Consider the following 23,936-nt stretch of genomic DNA (forward strand, 5'->3'; position numbering starts at 1 on the left):
TCGGCTATCTCCCGCGTGGTATAACATTAATTGTTCTCAATGAATGTCTCGATTTGATCGCTATCAGTTTCAACTGGTCTACCCCACCAGGGAGCATCATCCAGCAAGAAATCTCCAGCATGAAACTTTGCAAACCACTTTTGATATGTTCGATCAGTCACAGCATCTTCTCCATACACTGCACAAATCTTTTTTTGCTTTTCAGTTGCATTTTTACCTTTCTTCAAATAATAAAGCATAATATGCCAAACATGTTGCTTTTTTCTTTCATCTTCAATATTAAAATGGCTACACAAAAATTCACCAATTTGGATGCCTTTTTTTTTTTTTTTTTGGCTGTGTTGGATCTTTGTTTCTACGCACGGACCTTCTCTAGTTGACGTGAGCGGGGGCTACTCTTGGTTGCGGTGCGCGGGCTTCTCATTGCGGTGGCTTCTCTTGTTGCGGAGCACGGGCTCTAGGTATGCGGGCTTCAGTAGTTGTGGCTCACGGGCTTAGTTGCTCCATGGCATGTGGAATCTTCCCAGACCGGGGCACAAACCCGTGTCCCCTGCATCGGCAGGCGGACTCTCAACCACTGCGCCACCAGGGAAGCCCTAATGTAATTACTTTTATATAATAATTATGATCTTGAAAGTCTGCAAAGTGATTAAAGGGCATTTTCTAAGAAATAGATTTCTGGATTTAAATTATACAGTTTTTCTGCTTATAGTTTTGGTGTTATCTAATTTATTATTATTACTATTATTAAATAGTTTTGAAGTGGCAAGTATAGAGTTAGACATTTACAAATATCTGAGATGTTAGGTCTAAAATGTTTTTAATCACAGATTTTGAAAGTTGACACAAGTATATCCCCGTTATCCTTTTTGTTTTTTAGCATTTATTAGTTTTGACTCACTCTAGCATGTTATACACATAGCACCTGTGCCCATTTAGTAAAGAATTTCAGTACAAATCACTCTGAATTGAATAGACATCTCTAAGAAGCATTACAATTGTTGAAATATTTTTAGAAACTGAAACAAGGAAATAAACAACTTCAGTAAAAGTGATTTAAATAACAAATAACGTATCTTTATAAACAGCTTATCTCCTTGAGAACAAAGAATAAACAAGGAGATGAGGGTTTTTTTTCCCTTCACTATTAAAGCAGATCACAATATGAATGGGTGAAATGTCATGAATAATTGGACAAAATCACAGAGTAATCTTCGACAAAAACATCTGATTTATTTAAAATTGTCGTTGTTTGTCTTATTAGAACCTTTATTTAACCTTGTTATCCACAATGCAGTATTCAAGCTGGGCTATCAAAAACATACTTTGGAACTAAGGATATTTTGAAATTTTTGACTTTCTCAAATGCAGGCTATGGTAATGTAAATCTCCCATGGCAGATGTTTTACTTGGGACCTAATTAATTGACATTGCCTTAGACAGAAATGCCTGTGAAAACTAATATTTTGAATCTAAAATGACAGTAAATAAATCAAGGTTTTGAAACACTCTGTCAATAGATTTAAGCTCAGGTTTCTGGTCAAGAGGATCATCAAGCTCCAGTACTAGATTCATTTAGTTACAACATTGATTGAATAGCCTCTGCTCACAAGCCTAGCCACACAGCACCAGTCACTTCTAATCATGGCTTCAAGGCCTCATCCTATGATTTTCAACTACATTCTTTCTTTCTAGGTAAGGCCATTTCCTTATTGACTTGTTCACAGATTCTAGGCATTTCAGGGCTTACCATGTGTCCGGCACTGTTCTAAATGCTTTATAAATATTAACTCTCAGTACTCATAATCACCTGGTAAGGTAGATACTATTTTTGTCCCCATTTTACACATGAAGAAACAGAGGCACAGTCAGGCAAAAAACTTTTCTAGGGTTACTTGGCTACTAAGGATTTTGCCCATTTCCTCTACCAAACCCTCACTAAATATAATTGATTTGCTCATAGCATTGTCTTCAAGTCAGACACATTTATGTAAAATATAAATTTCTAGGCAAGAGATATCTATACTATAAAAACATATCAGAATGGTAGTACGTAAATCACACTAGTATTGTGCCTAATGGATAGAAGAAATTAGAGAAAGCAAGGTAGCGTGGAGATCTCTGTGGTCTAACATTAACCAAGCTAGGGTATGGCAAGGGGGTGAGGGCAGATGAGAAAGAGGTAAAAAAGATGATGCACAGCTAAAGCCCAAGCGATTCAAAAAATAATACTTACAGCAAAAAGGATATAAATATTGGGGGTATTGCTTGAGAGTAAATGGAATGAGAGTGACTTTAGATATGCTGAGTTTGGTTAGTCAATAGGACAACAAACAGAAATAGCACATGGGTGCCTGTGTGAGTGTGTGCTGTGGGGTGGCAAACATTGTAGTAATATGCCCATACTCCAAGTTGAAGTAAGTATCGATTTGGGAGCATTAAACAGCTGAGTGGATCAAGCCTTGTCTCAGCAGGCCTGGTCAATCTCTCTACTGAAACCAGCCACAGGTTCTGGCCAAATACACCTCCTGCGAAGATATGTTCCCAAACAAGTAGTTAGGAGAGCTTACTTCCTTTGCAAACACAACTAGGAATCAAAGCTGGTGTGCCTGTGTATATCCTAGTGGCTAAGGCCTTTCACTAGAACACTGATACCAATCCACAGAGATTTGCCAGGCCTTTCACCTCCCAGTAGGAGTTACGGCGCTGTTTGCGTCCTGACACTCTCTTCCGACCTGGCATCTCATAGATTTCCAGTCTGGGCAGTCCTCAGTTGCTTAATGCAGTACCTTCTTTGGGTCAAACTAGAGGAACAGGGGCAACTATTTCTCAAGTCCATTCTTTTCTCTACATTCCCACTGCTGCTATCTTAGTTCTGCCAGAGTGATCTTTCTAAACTAAAAATCAAGTCACTCCCATTCAGTGGTTTCCTTTAGAATGTCTTTAGATAAGGGTCAGAACCACAAACACTGTAATGCCTCATGGCCTTGTCCCTCTGGCCTTAGTCCTTGTCATTTTGCACTTTCATTCCAGTAGTACTAAACTATGTGTAGTTCCCCAGCAGTGCTTTCCTCTGGGCCTCTGTATTTATCTCTTTCTCTGGAATGCACCTCCCACACACAGGCACACCCAAATCACAGGCACTTTGCACGTCAAACACCAACTTTATGTCTCAGTTTTGTTGCTTCCTTCTGGAATTCTTTCCCTACTACCCTTGAGACTGGGCTATGTGGCTCTCATCATGTTCTACTGACGTGTCCCTATGACCAGACTGAAAGATCCTGGAAACAAAAACCATATCTTTTTCGCCACCTTCCCTCCTCTCCATGCTCCCTCCTCCCTAGCACCTAGCACAGCACTTGGTTTACTGTAGCTGCTCAGTACATATTTGTCACATGAATGGCTAGAATGCTCTAAGCGTCCTAAGGGAGACATATCTGTTCAGCTAAGGAGATCACATGATGTTATTGGTTCTGGAAATGACCCTCTCCCTGCCCCACCAACTAATCAATACAATATATATGGCATTCTTCAGATTCTCTAGATCCTTGCTATTTGGTGTGGTCTGGAGACCAGCAGCGATGGCATTTTTTGGAACTTGTCAGAAATGCAAAATCTCAGGTCTCATCCTAGAACTCCTGGATCAGAATCTGCAGTTTTATACACTCTCCAGGTGACTTGTATGCATATTAATGTTTGAGAAACACTGCTCTAGATAACATTGTTGGTTCTTTACTTAGAAAGTTCATCATCCATTTTCTTGAGAGAAGGAATACAAATGCCTGGTTCCCACAGCTCAGGATTGTGTATTTTCACCCTGATTCAGGTTTACACTAACCTTGCCTGGCCTTACATGGTTGAAATCAGCCACTCTGCATGAGGTCAGGGGCTTTCAATTTCAAAAGGAATCCTGCGGCGTTTTTTTTTATCCCCCCAGAAGTCAACCACTTGAGCAAGGACAGAAATTGCTCATTGTCATGGCTGCTTTTGACTCTTTCAGACACTGGATCCAATGTCATCTCTAAGAGGAGAGTCCCTCCTCACCCAGGAGTGTCTGAGCAGTCCTGATGTCTAAGCAGTCCTCAGCCATTGGCTGGCGTGCTCGGCATTTGGCTGCGAGCAGCCATGGGATATGTGGACTCAGAGCAAATGCAGTAACGAATTTCAGCGCACAGCAGCTGAGGCCATAGGTTAATTATGTTTCCTGAGGCTAGAGATCTGAGAGGCACATTCTCACGGCTACCACAAAGGGTTATGAGAAGATATAGGGAAAAAGGCATAATTGGTGGAGAAGAACTTGGATAAAAGCAAGAGAGGGGGGTTCCGATGTTGATACAACCAGCTGGGCACTGCCTGATTTACCAATACAGAAGAGACACTAAATCACGCAAAAAAAAGTAACCAAATGTAGAATTGAGTGTGCATTGGAAGAGACACTCTGTGAAGGATCTCAGGGTATGGAGTAAGACCCCTCTAAGGGCATGCCTAAAACACAACAGATCAACAGATGCTCACTAACCTGCCTTCTGAGAGTGAGTCACATTACCAGGCTTATTTTGCTGAGTGGCTTGCTCCAGGTCTTGCCTCTTCTTCTTTTTTTTTCAGGATCTTAGTTCCCCAACCAGGGATCGAACCCATGCCCCCTACAGTGGAATCACGGAGTCTTAACCACTGGACCACCAGGGAAGTCCCCTGCCTCTTCTTTAAATGAAACTATGAACAAATATACAAGGAAAATCGGTGTGAGGACGTATTAACCTCCCCAAGATCCCAAACTCTTAGACAGTCCAAGAAGCAACCCTGCAGTGACCCCTCCATGACCGTGGAAGTAGAGAACTTAACCTTTAAGGGAAGGATAGAGACTACCTGATATGCTCCTAGAAGGGCTTAAAGTCATCGCCAAAGCCTGAGTCTCCAACCCCAGCTGGTCGTCCAACAATTCAACTCAATTCTGACACTAAATACCTGGACTTAGCACAGACCCTGCAGGTTAAAGACTCAGTCCCACAAGACTGCTCCCACTTCAGACACCAGCCTTAAATGGGGTGCCTAAGCTACCCACTCCTGCCTGGCTGGTTACAAATGTGAGGATTCTCATGACCCCCTTCCCCCCTCAGGTTTGATAATTCGACTCACAGAACTCAGAAAAAAACACTTATGTTTAACAGTTTATTATAAAGGATAACAACTCAGGAATAGCCAAATGGAAGAGGTGTCCAGGGCAAAATATGGGGGAGGTGCGCAAGGCTCTTCCTTGCCCTCTCCTGTCTGCCACATTCCCAGGAGTCAGGGGGTGGGGCTGAAAATTTCACTGTGCTTTGCAGATATTGCAATTTTACAAACTGAAGGTTTGCGGCAACTCTTAGTGGAGCAAGTCTATCAGCGCTATTTTCCCAACAGTATTATTTTTTAATTAAGGTATGCACATTGTTTTTTGAGACGTAATGCTGGAGCACACTTAACAGACTACAATGTAGTGCAATATAACTTTTGTATGCATTGGGAAATGAAAAAATTTGTGGACTTGCTTATTTGTGATATTTGCTTTACTGTGGAAGTTGGGAACTGAACCCATAGTATCTCTGAGGTATGCCCGTACAGGAGCTTATCCTGCAAATATAATCCCATGTGTGTGTAATGACGGCATATTCAAGGTTATTCACTGCAGCACTGTAATAGTGAAAGACTGAGGTCACCAAAGATATTCGTCTGTAGGGGATGTAGTGGAGAAAAATTTTTTCCTCTACCCTTCTAGGGTAGATAATAATCAAATTGACATAAAACAACGTAACGGGAGAGAAACAAATTTAATTTTGTATGTACAGGAGTCCAATAGAAGCATGAGACTAAAGAGCAAGTTGGGCAGTTGAAGCTTATGTACCACCCTGAGCTAAGGAATGGGATAGGGGCCTGGGGCTTCCAAGGAACAGATGTTTGGTAATTAGATGTTTGCCCTGCCACAGAAATAGGTCATTTAGGCAAAAGTCCTCTCTGGTAATAGCTCTCTCTAGGCCAGGCCCCCTATCTACGTTCTTTTAGGTAGTGGTGAGAGAGGTACAAGTTTTTCTTGAGTCTGCTGCATCTTGATTGCCCTCCGTTCAAGACAATCCACATGCCAAACTGGCATATTTTGGGGTCACACATTCTGCTCCCCTTCAGGGACAAGTTAAATAAATTATGGTACATCAGGTAATGAAATACTTTGCTGCTGTATAAGTGTGGATCTATCTCCAAGATACATTGTTAAGTAAAATAAGGTGCAAAAGTGTGTGTATCCTATGATGCCATTTTTGTTATATATACACATATATATGTAAACATGCTAGAATATTTCTGGAAGGATACAAAGATACGCAGCAAGAAACTGGTAACAGTGGCTGTCAATGGAAAGGGGAACTAGATGGCTGCAGACAGGGATTGGAGGCAGCTATATCAATGGATACTCAAGTGCATTTTGACTTTTGAATCATGTAAATGCTTTATTTAAAATTAACAAACAAGCCGCAGTGTTTATAAATAATTTCCTCAATACCAAATCTGAAAATGCCCGCATTCTCAAAAGCTGGAAGTAGCCTGGGCATGCCTTGAGCTCTTAGAGGTTCTGAGGATGACTCATGTTGTAAGTAGTCTTCAGTGGAGAGGAGGGAGATACTGAGCTTTGTGGGTTTTACTTTGCTTTGTACTGCATGAAGTGAGGCTACATGCTGAGAGTAAGGAAGAGGGGTGTGAAATACAAGAAGAGGATAAAATAAGGGAATGCTGAGGTGTGTTGAAGGGTCAGCTGAGGTTGGAAACCATAAATTTACAAAGGTGCCAGCTAGTTTGGGATTTTCTTCAGGAAATCACAGCAGCCTGGGAGCAGGGGTTTAGAGGTAGGTCAGGGTGTGAGCTCTGAATTAGAAAAATGATGTAAGAGTGGCCAGGCTGGCCCTTGAGAAGTTTACAGCACTTCACTAGGTTCGTCACATTTTCAGAGTCTGACACTCTGGAGGTCCAGCTACTTGGTTTTACCATTTTCCTCAGAGGTGATTAGGCCTGGGGGAGTGATGCATTAGTCAAGTTCACAAGACACTGATTGATAAGACAGAATCTCAATTTACAAATTTAAAATGAAAATATAAACTAGCTGGTCCCACAAGGCAGCATCTCCTTTTGCCTACAAGAAAGTCCTCATAACAAATAATCCTAAAATGTATATGGAACCACAAAAGACCCAGAATTGCCAAAGAAATCCTGAGGAAAAAGAAAGAACCTGGAGGCATAACCCTCTCAGACTTCAACAATACCTCAAAGCTACAGTAATCAAAACAGAGAAGTATTGGCAAAAGAATAGACATATGGATCAATGGAACAGAATAGAGAGGCCAGAAACAAGCCCACACACCTATGGTCAATTAATCTCTAACAAAGGAGGCAAGAATATACAGTGGAGAAAAGACAGTCTCTCCAGCAAGTGGTGTTGGGGAAGCTGGAAAGCCGCATGTAAATCAATGAAGTTAGAACACACCCTCACAGCATACACAAAAATAAACTCAAAATGGCTTAAAGACTTAAATATAAGACACGACACCATAAAACTCCTAGAAGAGAACAGAGGCAAAACATTTTCTGACATAAACTGTAGCAATACTTTCTTAGATCAGTCTCACAAGGCAAAAGAAATAAAAGCAAAAATAAACAAACAGGACCTAATCAAACTTACAAGCTTTTTGCACAGCAGAGGAAACCATAACAAAACAAAAAGACAACCTACAGAATGGGAGAAAATATCTGCAAACAATGCAAGAGACAAGGGTTTAATTTCCAAAATATACAAACAGCTCGTACAGCTCAATATCAAAAAGCAAACAACCCAATCAAAAAACTGGGCAGAAGACCTAAATAGACCTTTCTCCTAAGAAGACATCCAGATGGCCAACAGGTACATGGAAAGATGTTCAATATCACTAATCATCAGAGAAATGCAAGTCAAAACTACAATAAGGTATCACCTCACACAGTCAGAATGACTGACCATCATCAAAAAGTCTACAAATAAATGCTGCACAGAGTATGGAGAAAAGGGAACCCTTCTACACTGTTGGTGGGAATGTAAACTGGTGCAGCCACTATGGAGAACAGTATGGAGGTACCTTTAGAAATTAAAAATAGAGTTACCATATGATCCAGCAATCCCACTCCTGGGTATTTATCAGGAAAAGATGAAAACTCTAACTTGAAAAGATACACACACCCCAATGTTCATAGCAACATTATTTACAATAGCCAAGGCACGGAAGCAATCTAAGTGTCCAACAACAGATGAATGGATAAAGAAGATGTGGTATATATATATATAATGGAGTATTACTCAACCATAAAAAAGAATGAAATATTGTCATTTGCAGCAACATAGATAGACCTACAGATTATCATATTAAGTGAAGTCAGACAGAGAAAGACAAATGCCACATGATATCACTTATATGTGGAATCTAAAAAAAAAATTATACAAATGAACTTACTTATGAAACAGAAACAGACTCACATACACAGAAAACAAATTTATGGTTACCAAAGGGGAAAGGGCGGGTGAGAGGGATAAATAACAGTTTTAACAGATACACACTACTATATATAAAATAGATAAACAACAAGGATTTACTATATAGCACAGGGAACTACATTCAATATCTTATAATAACCTATAATGGAAAAGAATCTGAAAAAGAATATATATATACACATATGTAATATATAACTGAATCACTTTGCTGAACACCTGAAACTAACACAACATTGTAAATCAACTATATTTCAATTTAAAAAAATGTTTAAAAAGTCCTCATAGAAAATGAAATTACTATCAGCCGACTGTTCAGTGATCTCTGAATAAAGAGGAATGGATTATCTTAATGACTAGAACTACCTAGCTGTGATAATCTAATATACTACTCAAGGAACACAACTCTCAAGGTGTCCACAGTAATTCAGGCACATTGACAAATTATTTTTCTAGGATTGAACCACTAGGAAAACATAAAATTGGTTATAGTTTTCTATCATCTTAGCCCATGGTTACAATATGGTTGTATCTTCTCGTCCCCACCACCCACTTCAGTTGCCACCCTTGTGTTACCAGTGTTAAGTTTGGTGTATATCCTTTGCTACAAAAATATGCACATATAAAAGTACATACATACAATGACAGGGTTTTGTTTGTTTACCCAAATGGGATCATACTGCACAAATTATTCTTTGATCCTTACTTACCAAAACATCATGGATATTCCTCTTCTAATTCTAATAACTAAAACTAGATATATTCTAACATCTTAAGACATAAAAATAGGGACTTCCCTGGTGGCGCATTAGTTAAGAATCCGCCTGCTAATGCGGAGGACACGGGTTCAAGCCCTGGTCCGAGAAGATCCCACGTGCCACGGAGCAACTAAGCCCGTGCACCACAACTACTGAGCCTGCGCTCTAGAGCCCGCGAGCCACAGCTACTGAAGCCCACGCGCCTAGAGCCCGTGCTCCGCAACAAGAGAAGTCACAACAATGAAAAGCCCATGCACCAAGACGAAGAGTAGCCCTCCCAAAATAAAAAAAAGAGTAGCCCCCACTCACTACAACTAGAGAACGCTTATGCAGCAACGAAGACCTAATACAGCCAAAAATAAATAAACTTAAAAAAATAGAATTATTTCATTTGCTCTAGTATATAATTTATATATTACATATAAATTACATAAAATATTATATAATTTCCCTTAGTTTGAATATACTATAATTCAAGTATTTCTAATTCAGGCTGTTTTCAGTTTTTGCCACTACAAATAAAGCTGCAATAAACATCCTTGGACTTACATCCTTAAGTACTATGGTCTCTTGAAGCAAAAGCTGGATTTTGGGATCAAAGTGTCCTGAATATTTTTAATTTTGATAAATATGAGCAAATTGCCTGTTTCCTTACAGTCTCCCTAACACTGTATGTTTTTGTTCTTTTTGATTTTTGCCAATATGATAGAAAACAGTATTTCATATTTGCTTTAATGTATTGATACATTTATTTGATTAGTGAGGTTGAGCATATTTTTCCCACTTATTGTCCATTTGAATTTCTTTTCCTAAGAGGCAGCATGAAATATTGGTTATGTATATAAATTCTGGAGCTAGTTTTGCCATTTTGTACTTGTTATTTTGCCTTTCTGTCTCAGTTTCCCCATGTGTAAAATGGAGACAGCAATGGTACCCACCTATAGGGTTGTTAGGAGGATGTGACAAATTCATTATCTGAAAAACATGTAAAATTGTACCTATCCATATTCTTTGCTCATTTTTCTATGGGATTGTCTTTTTCTTATCAATTTATGGGAGTTCTTTTTACATTAGGAATATTAGCCGTTCACTATCTTACGTGTTACAGATATACTTCCCCCAATTTTTAAAAAAATAATGCCTTTTGATATGTAATTTTTATTAAAAATTTATGTACTTAAATGACATTTATGTACATTTATGTACTTAATGACATTTTCTTTATAGCTTGTTTCCCATATTGCTTAGGAAGTACTTTTTTTACTCAAGGTTATACAATTTTTCTCCTAAGTATTCTCTAAACATTAAAAACAAAAATATTTCAGGGCTTCCCTGGTGGTGCAGTGGTTGAGAATCTGCCTGCTAATGCAGGGGACACGGGTTCGAGCCCTGGTCTGGGAGGATCCCACATGCCACAGAGCAGCTGGGCCCATGAGCCACAGCTACTGAGCCTGCGCGTCTGGAGCCTGTGCTCCGCAACAAGAGAGGCCGTGATAGTGAGAGGCCTACGCACCGCAATGAAGAGTGGCCCCCACTTGCCACAACTAGAGAAAGCCCTCGCACAGAAACAAAGACCCAACACAGCAAAAATAAATTAATTAATTAATAAACTCCTACCCCCAACATCTTTAAAAAAAAATTTTTTTTTTTCAATTCTATCTTGGAATTCCCTGATGGTCCAGTGGTTGGGACTCTGTGCTCTCACTGCTGAGGGCCTGGATTCAATCCCTGGTTGGGAACTAAGATCCCACAAGCCATGTGGTGCGGCCAAAAAAAACCGCAACAAAAATAAATAAATTCTATCTGGAATTTTTCCATGGTATAATTCAGGGGACTAGCTATGTGGTCTCCCTATTCCCTAGACACTCAACTGTGTCAGCAACATTTCCCCAATTAATTTAAATGCTCCCCTTGTTGTATATCATGTTCGTTGTTAGGATCTGTTCTGCACTCTATTTTACAGAGAGCCCAAACCATACTCGTTTTGTTTGTTTTTTTCTGGCCATGCTGCGTGGCTTGTGGGATCTTGATTACCCGACCAGGGATCCAACGCAGGCCCTCGGCAGTGAAAGTGCAGAGTCCTGACCACTGGACCGCCAGGTAATTCCCCATACTCTTGTTTATAGTTAGCTTTGCGGTGAGTTTTAACATTTGGTAAAGCAAATCCCACTTTGATTTTTTTCACTTTCATAATCTTCTTGGCTAATCTCCAACATACGAAATTTAAAAAAATCTTTTCCAGTACTACCCAATGCACCCAAGGCAGAGAGGAGGTTAAAACCAATCACAGTGGGATTCTGATTATATTTGCATTATTAATTTTATTTATTTTTTATGTGTCAAACATTTTATCAAATCATTAATGAGAGAATAAGATGTTACAATTGGTTCAGAGAAGTCAGAGGGAACAGACGTATACATAAACAATCAGGAATGCTGATAAAATTTTTTTTAATTAATTTTTTTATACAGCAGGTTCTTATTAGTCATCCATTTTATACACATCAGTGTATACATGCCAATCCCAATCTCCCAATTCATCCACCACCACCACCACCACCCCCGTCACTTTCCCCGCTTGGTGTCCATACGTTTGTTCTCTACATCTGTGTCTCGATTTCTGCCCTGCAAACCGGTTCATCTGTACCATTTTTCTAGGTTCCACATATATGTGTTAATATATGATATTTTTCTCTTTCTGACTTACTTCACTCTGCATGAGAGTCTCTAGATCCATCCACGTCTCTACAAATGACACAATTTCGTTTCTTTTTATGGCTGAGTAATACTCCATTGTATATATGTACCACATCTTCTTTATCCATTTGTCTGTCGATGGGCATTTAGGTTGCTTCCATGTCCTGGCTATTGTAAATAGTGCTGCAATGAACACTGGGGTGCATGCGTCTTTTTGAATTATGGTTTTCTCTGGGTATATGCCCAGTAGTGGGATTACTGGGTCATATGGTAATTCTATTTAGTTTTTTAAGGAACCTCCTAAGTTATTTTATTTATTTATTTTTATTTTCAGCTGTGTTGGGTCTTCGTTGCTGCATGCGGGCTTTCTCTAGTTGCAGCAAGCAGGGGCTACTCTTTGTTGCAGTTCGCAGGCTTCCCATTGCAGTGGCTTCTCGTTGCGGAGCTTGGGATCTAGGTGTGCAGGCTCAGTAGCTGTGGCGCACGGGCCTAGTTCCTCCCTGGTATGTGGGATCCTCCCCGACCATGGATCAAACCCGTGTCCCCTGCATTGGCAGGTGGACTCTTAACCACTGCACCACCAGGGAAGCCCCTGTATTATTAATTTTAGATGAAGTGATATTTTTCTGATATTAAGTCCTCCTATTCAGGAACATGGAGTCTTTTTTATTTAGGTTTTGGTTTATATCCTTTAATAAAATTTCATAATTTTGTTCTTATAGATCCTGTGTCTTCCTTCCTATGTATTTTTTTTTTTTTTTTTTTACTTTTGGTCACTGATGTGAATAGGGTATTTTTTCCATCTCCAGTCTAACTAGACATTGCCTAGACAGAGGAAAATTATAAATTAAGTTCTTTACTTTCACTTGGTCACTAAATTCTCTTGTTAATTCTAGTAGCTTATTCTAGTGGCTTCTTCTTTATTGATTTTTCTAGGAACACAATCGTATCTCCTGAAAAATAAAGTTTTTTTCCTGATGTTTATCCTGGGAAGCTCTTCTTTAGCTATTTGACGGTGCTGCTATTTTCTATAGCTGCTTCCCCACTGCAGGCAATTGTTGCTGCTGCCCAAGGCTGCACTGAGTGGCCTCCAATGAGACAGCTTTCTAAGAGAATATCCCATGATTGCTTTGTACAGGTGTCAAACACAATACAGTGGTTGTGGATGACAACACAATACAGTGGTTCTTGGTCTCTTAGCTCTCATATATTCCAATTCCAAGAGTCATTTATACACATTTTTGAGCTCACTGCCCTAATCACAGCAGTCAGGTTTCCACTTGGTCTCTTGCAACAGGCCCAGCAGGGAGTCCTGCCTGGGTACTTATTCTGATATTACTCATACTCTTTGACAGGGAGATATACTCAGAGAGAACTTGTCTGACCACCCTAATGAGCTTGTCTGGGTCACTCTCACATTTTCCAGTTTTATTTTCTTTATAGCACCAATCATTTTGGCAGATATGTTATTTATTGCTTTATTATCTGTCTCCCCAAGATAAAGCATATACTAGACAATTAATCTGATGAAACCAAGGAATTTCAATGTCTTCCTCACCCTTTTACCTCTAGTATCTAGAGTTGAAAACACCTAGTAGGCCTTCAATAAATACTTGTTTAATGAATGAACGTTGAGTTTTCTTGAAAATAATCTACATCACGTTTAAGTAAATTTTTTTAATACCAACTTTTCTTATTTTTATTAAGAATGGTTGCTAATGATCCAGACAATTTTTCAGCTTAAGGGACAGATCAGATTATTTAAAGTGAATGGGTTTTCTGAAACTCAACATAGAAAGAAACAACAGAAAGAGCTGTGAGACTACGACACCAGGGAGAGAACTCCCCAGGCAGGAATAGACATCTATCCTTCCACCTCAATGCTCAAAGTCTGCATTTGTTGGAGATTAAATGCGATCTACTTAACTGTTGTCTTTTTTTCATTTCTGATAAAGGTTTTTTTGAGTTCCATTTCAAATGCTGTACCAATACGTTTACCGCTTTTTTTTTTTTTTAATTTACTGGAACTTTGTGGGAACTGAAGGGAAAAAGTTGCAGACCACTCAAACACCAGAAAGTCAAAGCAGGTTTCAGCCATATTATCTGTTATCTTGTTTTAGAGGGCCGACCAGTCTCCCCAAACGGTTCGACCGTACGGTTATGATCTCGCGACGTTGTTTTTATTCCACTCTACTTTCCCACGTTCAATTTACCAAGCCAGACACATGTACGGTGAAACTCTCAAGTTGATATCAAAATCATTTGAGGCGGGCTTCCCTGGTGGCGCAGTGGTTGGGAGTCCGCCTGCCGATGCAGGAGACACGGGTTCGTGCCCCGGCCTGGGAAAATCCCACATGCCGCGGAGTGGCTGGGCCCGTGAGCCATGGCCGCTGAGCCTGCACATCCGGAGGCTGTGCTCCGCAACGGAAGAGGCCACAACAGTGAGAGACCTGCATACTGCCAAAAAAAAAAAAAAAAATCATTTGAGGCATCAATTCAAGGTTACCTAGAAAGGCGTTTTCAGTGGTTTACTAGTGGATAGGTTGCCATTAAGCGTAGGCAGTTTTGTTCGGATTGCGGGCAAACCTCCCCTATCTCGCCTTTTAACTTTTGTCCCCGCGGCTCCCAAGACCGCGAAGACCGTTTCCGGCGTTCTCCCCACTGGTCCAGGCCAAAACGGACACAGAAACACAGGAAGCGCCCGCCCTCGCACCCCCGGTCCCGCAGCACCTGGGCCGCAGATCCGCGGCGGCGCGCTCGCCCGATGCACTGTGGGCGCTGTAGTCTGGCCGGAACGTGTTCGCACCTACAAGTAACCTGACTGCGCTTTTCTTCCTCTGCCTGGTGCGCTGTCACGCTCCGCGGTTTCCGCTGAGACTCCCGGGCCGGGACGCAGCGTTCCGGCGGGTCAGCTGTTCCCCTCTTGGGGACAGGAGGCGGAAGCCGGAGGGGCGCGGGGAGGAGCTACGCGTGCGGAGTGAACACCCACTCTACGTGCTCGTTCGCCCTGCGACCGCTGCGCGCGAGCCCGGCGTCCCCGCGGCGGGCAGCAGCGGCGGCAGCGGGGTCGGTGGAACGCCGAGGGGGTGGACGGAGCCCGCGGCGGCGACGGCGGCGGCTGCAGCAGCGAAATGGCGGAGACCGTGGCGGACACCCGGCGGCTGATCACCAAGCCGCAGAACCTGAATGACGCCTACGGGCCTCCCAGCAACTTCCTCGAGATCGATGTGAGCAACCCGCAGACAGTGGGAGTCGGCCGGGGCCGGTTCACCACCTACGAAATCAGGGTCAAGGTGAGGCCGTCTTACTCCCCTACGGAGAGACCCCTCCTGCGGTCCCTGGTGCCCCCAGCCGACCCTGGAGCGCAAACCCTCAAACGGCCAAGGCCGTCTAGGCCGGGGCTCCCGGCTGTCCACGGGCGGGGTCGTGGGCCAGGGCCCTTCTTCGTGTAGGGTTTGGATGGGGGCGGCAGAGTGAGCTGAGCCCAGCGCTGGCACTTGAAGAAGGTACTCGAAGAAGAGGGCGTGGGTTGAGCGCCGCTTGCCCCTCAAGCAGCTGATCTGGGAATGACATCTGAGTTGGAAAGGGGTAGATCTTTCGAGAACACAGCCCTTCATCGAGAAGGGAGCTAGCTGTGACTGAGAAAGGGGGTTTGCGCAAAGTTGAAGTATTTCCGGTTTTCTTTTCCTGGATACTTTTCTCCTAGGTGGCCAAGCCAAGCTGATTGCTTCAGGCCCTTCCCAAGCTACCAAACTCACCTAGGTTGTACGCTTTTCTGAACAGAACCTCATGGGAGTTCACAAAAGCCTGGCAAATTTGGTAGGGCTGAGCCAGGAGAGAACGGTGATTGGAAATGATTGACGTTAGTATTTTGGGCCACCGTCGTGCTAAAGGCTGAGGAGTGGGGAGTGTTGCCTACCTCACAATCAAAACTACCACTGCTTTAAGAAAAGCCTGTTCATTTAGGATTTTGCTCTCCTACTTTTGAGATTTGCACTTCACTGAATGAAGGAATCAGCTGAAGTAGAAACACATTTATAATTTCATAACTAGTATTTGTTGGCAGTAAAAAATTCAGATGATTTGAAAGATGCTAATTGAGAATAGTGCTTCACTTTCACTCTCTAGTTCAGAATTAAAGAATTTCCTCATGTATGGAAGTATCCTTAAAAATTAGTTATGTAAAACGAATCCAGCTGTTAATGACAACAACAAATTACTAAAAATTAAGCGTAAGAATTTGGTTTTAGAGTAATCAAAATTTACATAACAAGTTACTATTAACATTTAAGTGGAGTAATTTCTCATGAACTCACATTTTTTTGTGTGGTAAAATGCAGCAAAATTTAACATCTTAACCATTTTTAACTGTACAGTTTAGTAGTGTTCAGTTTATTCACTGTTGTGAAACTTACTTTAAAAAATGATTTACTTTTCATGTGTTGCTAGAAAAATGTAACAGTCGTCAAACTTTAAGATATGAAACGAACAGGTTCATGTTACAAGCCATGGTTGTCTCCCTAAGGATGTGTGGGCCACAAGCAGTCTTGTTACAGTGAAACTGCAAAATTTGAGCTCCAGTGTACCTAGGGAAGTACATTATCACGTAAGCCAAGTGAAAATAATGAGGCACTTTTTTTTAACTTGGAATGGTTTGGGATTGTCTTAAATATATGGCAGATCGTTCACTAAAAAGAACTTCCTCTTTTACCCTTATTCACTAGCATGTTTTCCTTTATTTCTTGTGCTAAAACAGAGCTTGGTGGTCCTATTTCTAAACTTCCAGAGCTAGTACTTCCTGTCACACAACTGAAGTGGAATCTCCTGCCTACATTTCCTCCATTTAATAACTTTGTGTTTATCATGCTGAGTGCATTATATTAAATGGACTCTAGTAGGATAATTATTTTTAAAAGTTCATCTGATATTTTATTACCAAATAGCTTATGAGACACTTAAAAATAGTGTTTATGGTATGATCATTTGTATTCTGGAGATTAAAATCCTTAAGAGTGATTAATGAGTTAAGGAATTAACAAAGTACACATCTACACTGGTTTGTTAGATTATATACACCAGTTTGTTTTGTGTTAATGACTGTTAAGTCATAAGTCATGTGCCCTCTAAGAAAATGTAATTGAGTTTCTAATGCTTATGAAATACCATTGGGGATTCTCTTAATAATGTAATGTATTAACTTAAAACTCAGGACACTATATAGTAAGATAGTAGAACTTATTTTAGCAGCATGTGATTTTTGAGAGAAATTAAGATAGAACTGCCAGGGAGATGGATAGGTAAGTCATTTTGTCATTTTTTTTATTACTACTTTTCTGAACTCTTCCTGCTATCCCTAGCTCCTGCTGCTTGCCTTCTACTGTTGAATTTGACATGTGGCAAACCATTTTATGTTACAAAGTTTGGGCCCTTAAACTCTCTTATAGTTACTGTCTCATTCTAATCTTGAGAAAAATGTTCCATTTTATAGGATCTGATTGAAATTACTCTAATTCACAGAGTAATTTTATCTGGATGGTGGCACTTTAGAATGCAAGTTTCCCAATCTCCATTTATCTTTTGGTTTGAGGATAGTGTTTAAGACTATTAGAATCATTTGATTAATATCTCTGGGCTTTTGAAAATAATTGGTACAGTGGTAATGTTTTTTAAAATTATTCTAATGGTAGATATAGCAGAGAGCACCATAATGATTAAAGGTTTTTGAAAGCTCAGGGTCTAGAATTATTTTGGCATATTAAAGAGAAGGCTAAAGGTGAGATTCAGTCACTGTTTATGAAGTTTGTGCTATAATGTAACTTTAATTTTCTGGAGATTTTAAGTTAATTAAGGTCTGTTGTACCTGGAGACAACTGTTTTGAATAGGAGTGAAGTTAAGGATCTTTCTTTAGCTCTGAGTTCAAAGAATAGATTTATCATTTATTAGCAGAGTAAGGTGCAGAATCTAAGCTCCACTTCCCCTCTGTAAAATAGGTATGCTAATAATAGTACAGTTGGCCCTCTGAATCTGCTGGTTCCTCATAGGAGGATTCAACCAACCACAGATCTAAAATAATAGAAAAAAATTCCAGAAAGTTCCAAAAAGCAAAACTTGAATTTGCTGCACACTAGCAACTATTTATATAACATTTACATTGTATATTAAGTATTATAAGTAATGTAGAGATGATTTAAAGTAAAAGGGAAGGACTTCCCTGGTGGCACAGTGGTTAAGAATCCGCCTGCCAATGCAAGGGACACAGGTTCGAGCCCTGGTCCAGGAAGATCCCACATGATGCAGAGCAACTAAGCCCGTGTGCCACAACTACTGAGCCTGTGCACCACAACTACTGAGTCTGTGCACCACAACTACTGAGCCTGTGCTCTAGAGCCCACGAGCCACAAGTACTGAGCCCGTGTGCCACAACTACTGAAGCCCACATGCCTAGAGCCCGTGCTCTGCAACAAGAGAAGCCACTGCAATGTGGAAGCCCACACACTGCAATGAAGAGTAACCCCTGCTCACTGCAACTAGAGGAAGCCCACGTGCAGCAACAAAGACCCAATGCAGCCAAAAATAAATAAATAAATTTATTAAAAAATAAAGTAAAAGGGAGGATGTGTGTAGGTTATATGCAAATACTAAGCCATTTTATATAAGGAACTTGAGCATCTGCAGATTTTAATATGGAGGTGTGTGTGTCTTGGAACCAAATCCCCCGTGGATACTGAGGGATGACTGTACCTACCTCATAGGGATAAATGCCACAATGCACATAAATCTCTTTAGCACAGTGACTGATATATAATAGGCACTCAAAAGTTACCTCTTTCTAAATACAGCTACTTCTAAATTAAAAGTCAGGGGCTTCCCTGGTGGCGCAGTGGTTGAGAGTCCGCCTGCCGATGCAGGGGTCACGGGTTCATGCCCCGGTCCAGGAGGATCCTACATGCCGCGGAGCGGCTGGGCCCGTGAGCCATGGCCGCTGGGCCTGTGCGTCTGGAGCCTGTGCTCTGCAATGGGAGAGGCCACAGCAGTGAGAGGCCCGCGTACCGAAAAAAAAAAACAAGTCTTTGATCAGCTAACTACATTTTCTATGTTAATGTGCAGTTGAGCTACTAAAATCATTGAATTTTCTTGTCAAGAAACATATATTTTGTGGCATTCCATGTGGGAAGTTGTGATGCCATTCAGAACATAGTAAATTTCATACTTAAGAACAAAAATAATGAATAGAATACTCCATATTTTAAGGTAGTATGTTTCCTATGATTGTACTAGTATTTTTTTTCCAGTTTGAGATATAATTGACCTACAAAATTGTATTTGTTTAGGGTGTACAACATAGTGATTTGCTATATACATATATATAAATGATTACCACAATAATTTTTTTAATAAATTTATTTATTAATTTACTAACTTTTTGGCTGCGGTGGGTCTTCATTGCTGTGTGCAGGCTTTCTCTAGTTGCGGTGAGTGGGCTTCTTATTGCGGTGGCTTCTCTTATTGCGGAGCATGGGCTCTAGGCGCACGGGCTTCAGTAGTTGCAGCACATGGGCTCAGTAGTTGTGGCACACGGGCTTAGTTGCTCCGTGGCATGTGGGATTTTCCCAGACCAGGGCTCGAACCCGTCTCCTGCATTAGCAGGCGGATTCTTAACCACTGTGCCACCAGGGAAGTCCAATTACCACAATAACTTTAGTTAATATTCATCACTACACATAGTTCTAAAAGAAGCTTTTTGAAATTGAGGCATATTAAAACATAATACTGAATAGTAAAGTTTGCAAATAAACAGTGTGATGAGAAAGATAGTGAAAGTCGCATGTTGACAGTATTTGCCATTCTAAACCTGTATTGGTGATTCTTCTCTGGATGAGTCCTCTCATTTTAAATTGAGAGTCATTAATATCCTGATCAGAAATAAGTTAATTTTTAGACTTGTTTTTAGGATTTATAAGAATCAGTTGTTAAAGGGCCAAAATAGTTTTTTAAAGAATCAAGGCATTTTGGAGCCAAAGGACATCTGCAGGATCTGTGTAGCTTTATCAGTTGGCCATGAGATGTTGTCTGATATACATATTTGCTGCCAGCTACAGCTCACCTCCAGGATCTCTATCAGGGAAAGGCATTTTGCTAGCTTTGAAGAGTCTCATCTTACCTAACCCATCCCTTAAGATGGGGGGAGGGAGGCAGTGGCAATTAAAAAGTAGCCCTGTTATATTGTGTTAAGGGAGTATGTTCTATGTTGTTCATTTTGACAAATAAGGGAACCAAGGCACAGAAAGTTGTCTCTAACCCAAAGTAAATTATCTAACTAGTGTCAGAGCCAGGGTTGGATTTGAAGTATTCTGGTCCTGGGTCAGAATTGCTTCACAGCTGCAGTTAACTGAATTTAAAACAATACATTAAAACCTTTGTTATCTACTGCCTAGTGTTGGGTAACCCTCAAGTGTCTGAACCTTTAGAAGGAAATCCCAGTGTTGGCACCCTTGAGACCTGAGAGTTGACTCTTCAGTAATCCACAGTAGATAAGATGCACCCAGGAAAAATAAATAGCTTAAAAGAGCTTACTGTTGAATTCTGTGCTATGATGAGATGACCTGAAGAAAAAGTGTGTTGCTTGGCTTTCTCATGTTATGTTAAAGCTGAAAAGTGAGGGGATTTATCACTTGAGTACCTGCTCTGTTCAATGGACTTTGCTATATATAGTATAATTTGATCTTTGTGGTAACCAAGCAGAGCAGATGATATCTTTGTTTTGCAAATGTGAAAGCTGAAGTCACTCTTGGTCCTCATCTATTGTCCTTCCTTCATCCCTATTTCAGTCCTGCTGAACTACTTGTATCTCCCAAGGAAGCTGACTGGTATCCAGGCCTTTGCACACACTTCCTCCTCTGTTAAAAAGTCTTCCTTTAGCAGCCTCATCTATCATTACTTATCCTGCAGGACTCAGCCTTGATTTTACCTTTTTAGAGATTTTGCTGATCCCTGGAATCTAGACTGGATTTCTTTCCTGGGTGCCCTTGTAGCCCTATTAGGATTAAGTCTGTTTGCTTGTCTGCAGCTTCCTTTAGTTCCTGTTTCTTCTACTCTAACCTCCTAGAGGACAGGGACTGTCATGATCACCCTTACTCAACACCTGACATTGTGCTTGGCATGCAGTGGATTCTTCGGAATAAATGAAGTTTAGGGAGGTTAAGTAACTTGTCCAAAATCACAGCTATTAAATAGCAGAACTAGGATTTAAATGTATATTTTCTGACCTTCAGAGTCCTTTTTCTTCCACCCTCACTGAACATTCAGATCACCTGGAGCACTTCCGAAACCCTTTAGATTCTCTTTTAATTGGGTTGGGGTGGGATTTGGGAAGTGGCAATTTAAAAAGCACCCCAGCAAGGCCACCTCACTGATATGCAGCAAGGATTATCCCTGGTGGCACCAAGCTTTCTGTCTCTGAGAAATGACAGGTAGCAGAGAAGTATGAAAAAAAAAATATGGAGCCACAATGGTTGGTAGCCTTGATGAGTTTTTTAAAAAGGCAAATTCTGGGGGGGAAAAAGAAAGAAGAAGCAGATCCTTACAGCAAAGAGGAAAACCAGTGATATTTGCCAAAGATGAAAACTATTTTTAGAGGGGAGACAGTTTAGATACTAAGCTGAAAGCATGCCAGCAGCTTAGCTTTGGGGGAAGAAGGGAAGGCACTGACTACATTCAGCCAAGCCAGATCTTTTTGCCCCTGTCTTGCACCATCCATGTCTATATCCCTGTGTAATAATCATGAGAGTAAGCCAGAAATCAGGAAGAGACAAAATACCTATCCACTTAAAAGATCTTTATATTTTATTAATATTCCCACTCTATACCTTTAAAGTGGAAAATCTACAAGTGCTTAATTTTTAGCTGTTTTGGTGATTCCATGAGAGATTTTTCATCTCCTCACCTTCACAATCATGCTTACAAAAAAAAAAAAGGATTGAACTGTTACTTTTAGATACTTCTATGTTTGTACCATATTCTGCTTCCATGTAAGCAGAGCCAGCAATTGTTTGAGTATTAGATAAGAAAGATGGTGTCCAAGAAAAGCAATACTGTAATCTTGGTACTGCTGTTTACTGATTTCTTAGTTAAATGACTTAAAGCTCTCAGCCAAAGTTCTACTTCTTTTAAAGAAATATTTAACTTAGAATCTAGGAAATTAGACAGGGTAGTAAAATGTGACATATGCTGTAGTTTGCCAGAAAGCTTGTATCAATTAAGATACAGTTGGGACTGGTCTCACAGAGACCTCAAAAAATGAGTTTATTTTTTTCTTGTGAAGAAGTCTCTAGCAGTCCAGGGCTGGTATTGTGACTTATCAGCTCCCAGTATCACATCCATATTCTAGCCAAGGGGAAGGCATATTCCTGCCCCATTGCCACATTTGGCTACAAAGGAAGCTGGAATTTAGTCTAGCTGGGCAGCCATATGAAGAAAGGAGGAACAGACACTGTTCTCTGCTTCACCACGGTGGCAAATAAGTGATTGGGATCAGCCTTCTAGGGTATGGCTCTAGCAACATTCTGATCATGTCTCTTGATTCTTTCCTTTGCTGATGACTGAAATCTCAGTGTTTAGAGAAAGTTCATTTGATTTGTAAGAAATAAAATTTGAGCTCCCATTTTGACATTCTTAAATGTGAATAAGTTTCCATCCCTTCCTGAGAAAATTTTGGTGAGTAGAGAAAGGAGGCACGCATGAAGACATGGCGTATTGATAGAGGTATATCATGGGGTTGAGTTTGGTTCAGAGGTACTGAAAATAGATGATTAACATTTTTTGGCCTTCAGTGACTTTAAAACTATAGGCGGTTTTACCTAGGACCAGCATTTTAGCTGATGACATTGAATGATGGAGTATATTGTTTGAGCCACCTAAGTAAGTGAGGTCAATGTCTCTTACCAGAGAATCGTAGGAAGACTTTAAATTATTTTAATAAAATTACTTAGTGCCTAACAATATTGGAATGGTCACTTTCTAAATTCTTTGCCCTCTAGACTTTGATTTTATCAATGATGTAGCATCTCTGTTTCCTTGGCTTTCCTAAAATTATTCCACACCTGCCACCTATAGCTTGTTTGCTTTCTGTTTTTTCCATTCCTGTCCTTGTGGTATGACCTTCTCTGTTCTGTAGGAAGTTTGGGCATTCTAATCCATAGAGAGGAACAGAGGAGCCTCAAAGCTCCCCTTCTCGTGTCTAGTTCTCAATCTCCTCTCTTGCCATGCAATTATTGATCATCTTCAGGTGGAAATAGAAGCAGATAAAAATCTTGTTGGCTAGGCATACTTCTGTGTATCACCAGATCTTTGTTTAAATTTACACTCAAATATTACCTCCATATTATATAACTGAGAACATTCTTAAGACACTAATCACTCTAGAGCAGGGATCAGCAAGCTATGGGCTTCCCTGTTTCTGTAAAGTTTTATTAGAACACAGCACACCTTGTAATGTTCTGTTTACATAGTATTTATGACTACTTTCGTACTGAAAGGGCAGAGTTTAGTAGTTGCAACAGCCTAAAATATTTACTGTCTTGCCATCTGAGAAAAAGGCTGCCAATCCCTGGTCTAAATTTTATGTAGCATTGAAGTATTGGAAATCAAAAGCACTTGGAGAATCTTATTTTCAAAACATGAGACTTTGAAAAAAACATTCAATTAGAATGCCAGCAGTAAATGATGGAGGAAATGGTAGTTAAATATAACACTGCTAGTTAGGTTTTTTTCCTTAGACATTCATCAAATACCAATAGGATTTTAAAGCATAGTCCTATTCTTCGGTGCTGAATGGAAATATTAGATGCCATTTTTTCCTTCTGAAGGTCCTGTTTTTGCAAAGACACAATCTAACTTTGTGAGTTATTAGATTACATCTACTATTCATATTAAGGCCAAG

At 40.5% G+C, this 23,936-nt stretch overlaps 1 protein-coding gene across 3 annotated transcripts in view; it reads left to right on the plus strand.

Annotated features, from left to right (window-relative positions):
* Positions 1-14,950: 14,950 nt before the first annotated feature.
* SNX3 (sorting nexin 3) overlaps positions 14,951-23,936 on the plus strand; it is a 43,765-nt gene continuing 34,779 nt past the window's right edge. The window contains exon 1 of one of the 3 annotated variants that reach the window (XM_060167567.1): positions 14,951-15,290. In XM_060167567.1, the coding sequence (XP_060023550.1) occupies positions 15,129-15,290 (162 nt within the window). In that variant the 5' untranslated portion in view covers positions 14,951-15,128. The remainder of the gene's footprint in view (positions 15,291-23,936) is intronic. The other 2 variants (XM_060167566.1, XM_060167565.1) reach the window with 2 other exon arrangements.

The sequence above is a fragment of the Lagenorhynchus albirostris genome, chromosome 12 (assembly GCF_949774975.1).
Source record: "Lagenorhynchus albirostris chromosome 12, mLagAlb1.1, whole genome shotgun sequence".
Lineage (NCBI taxonomy): Eukaryota > Metazoa > Chordata > Mammalia > Artiodactyla > Delphinidae > Lagenorhynchus > Lagenorhynchus albirostris.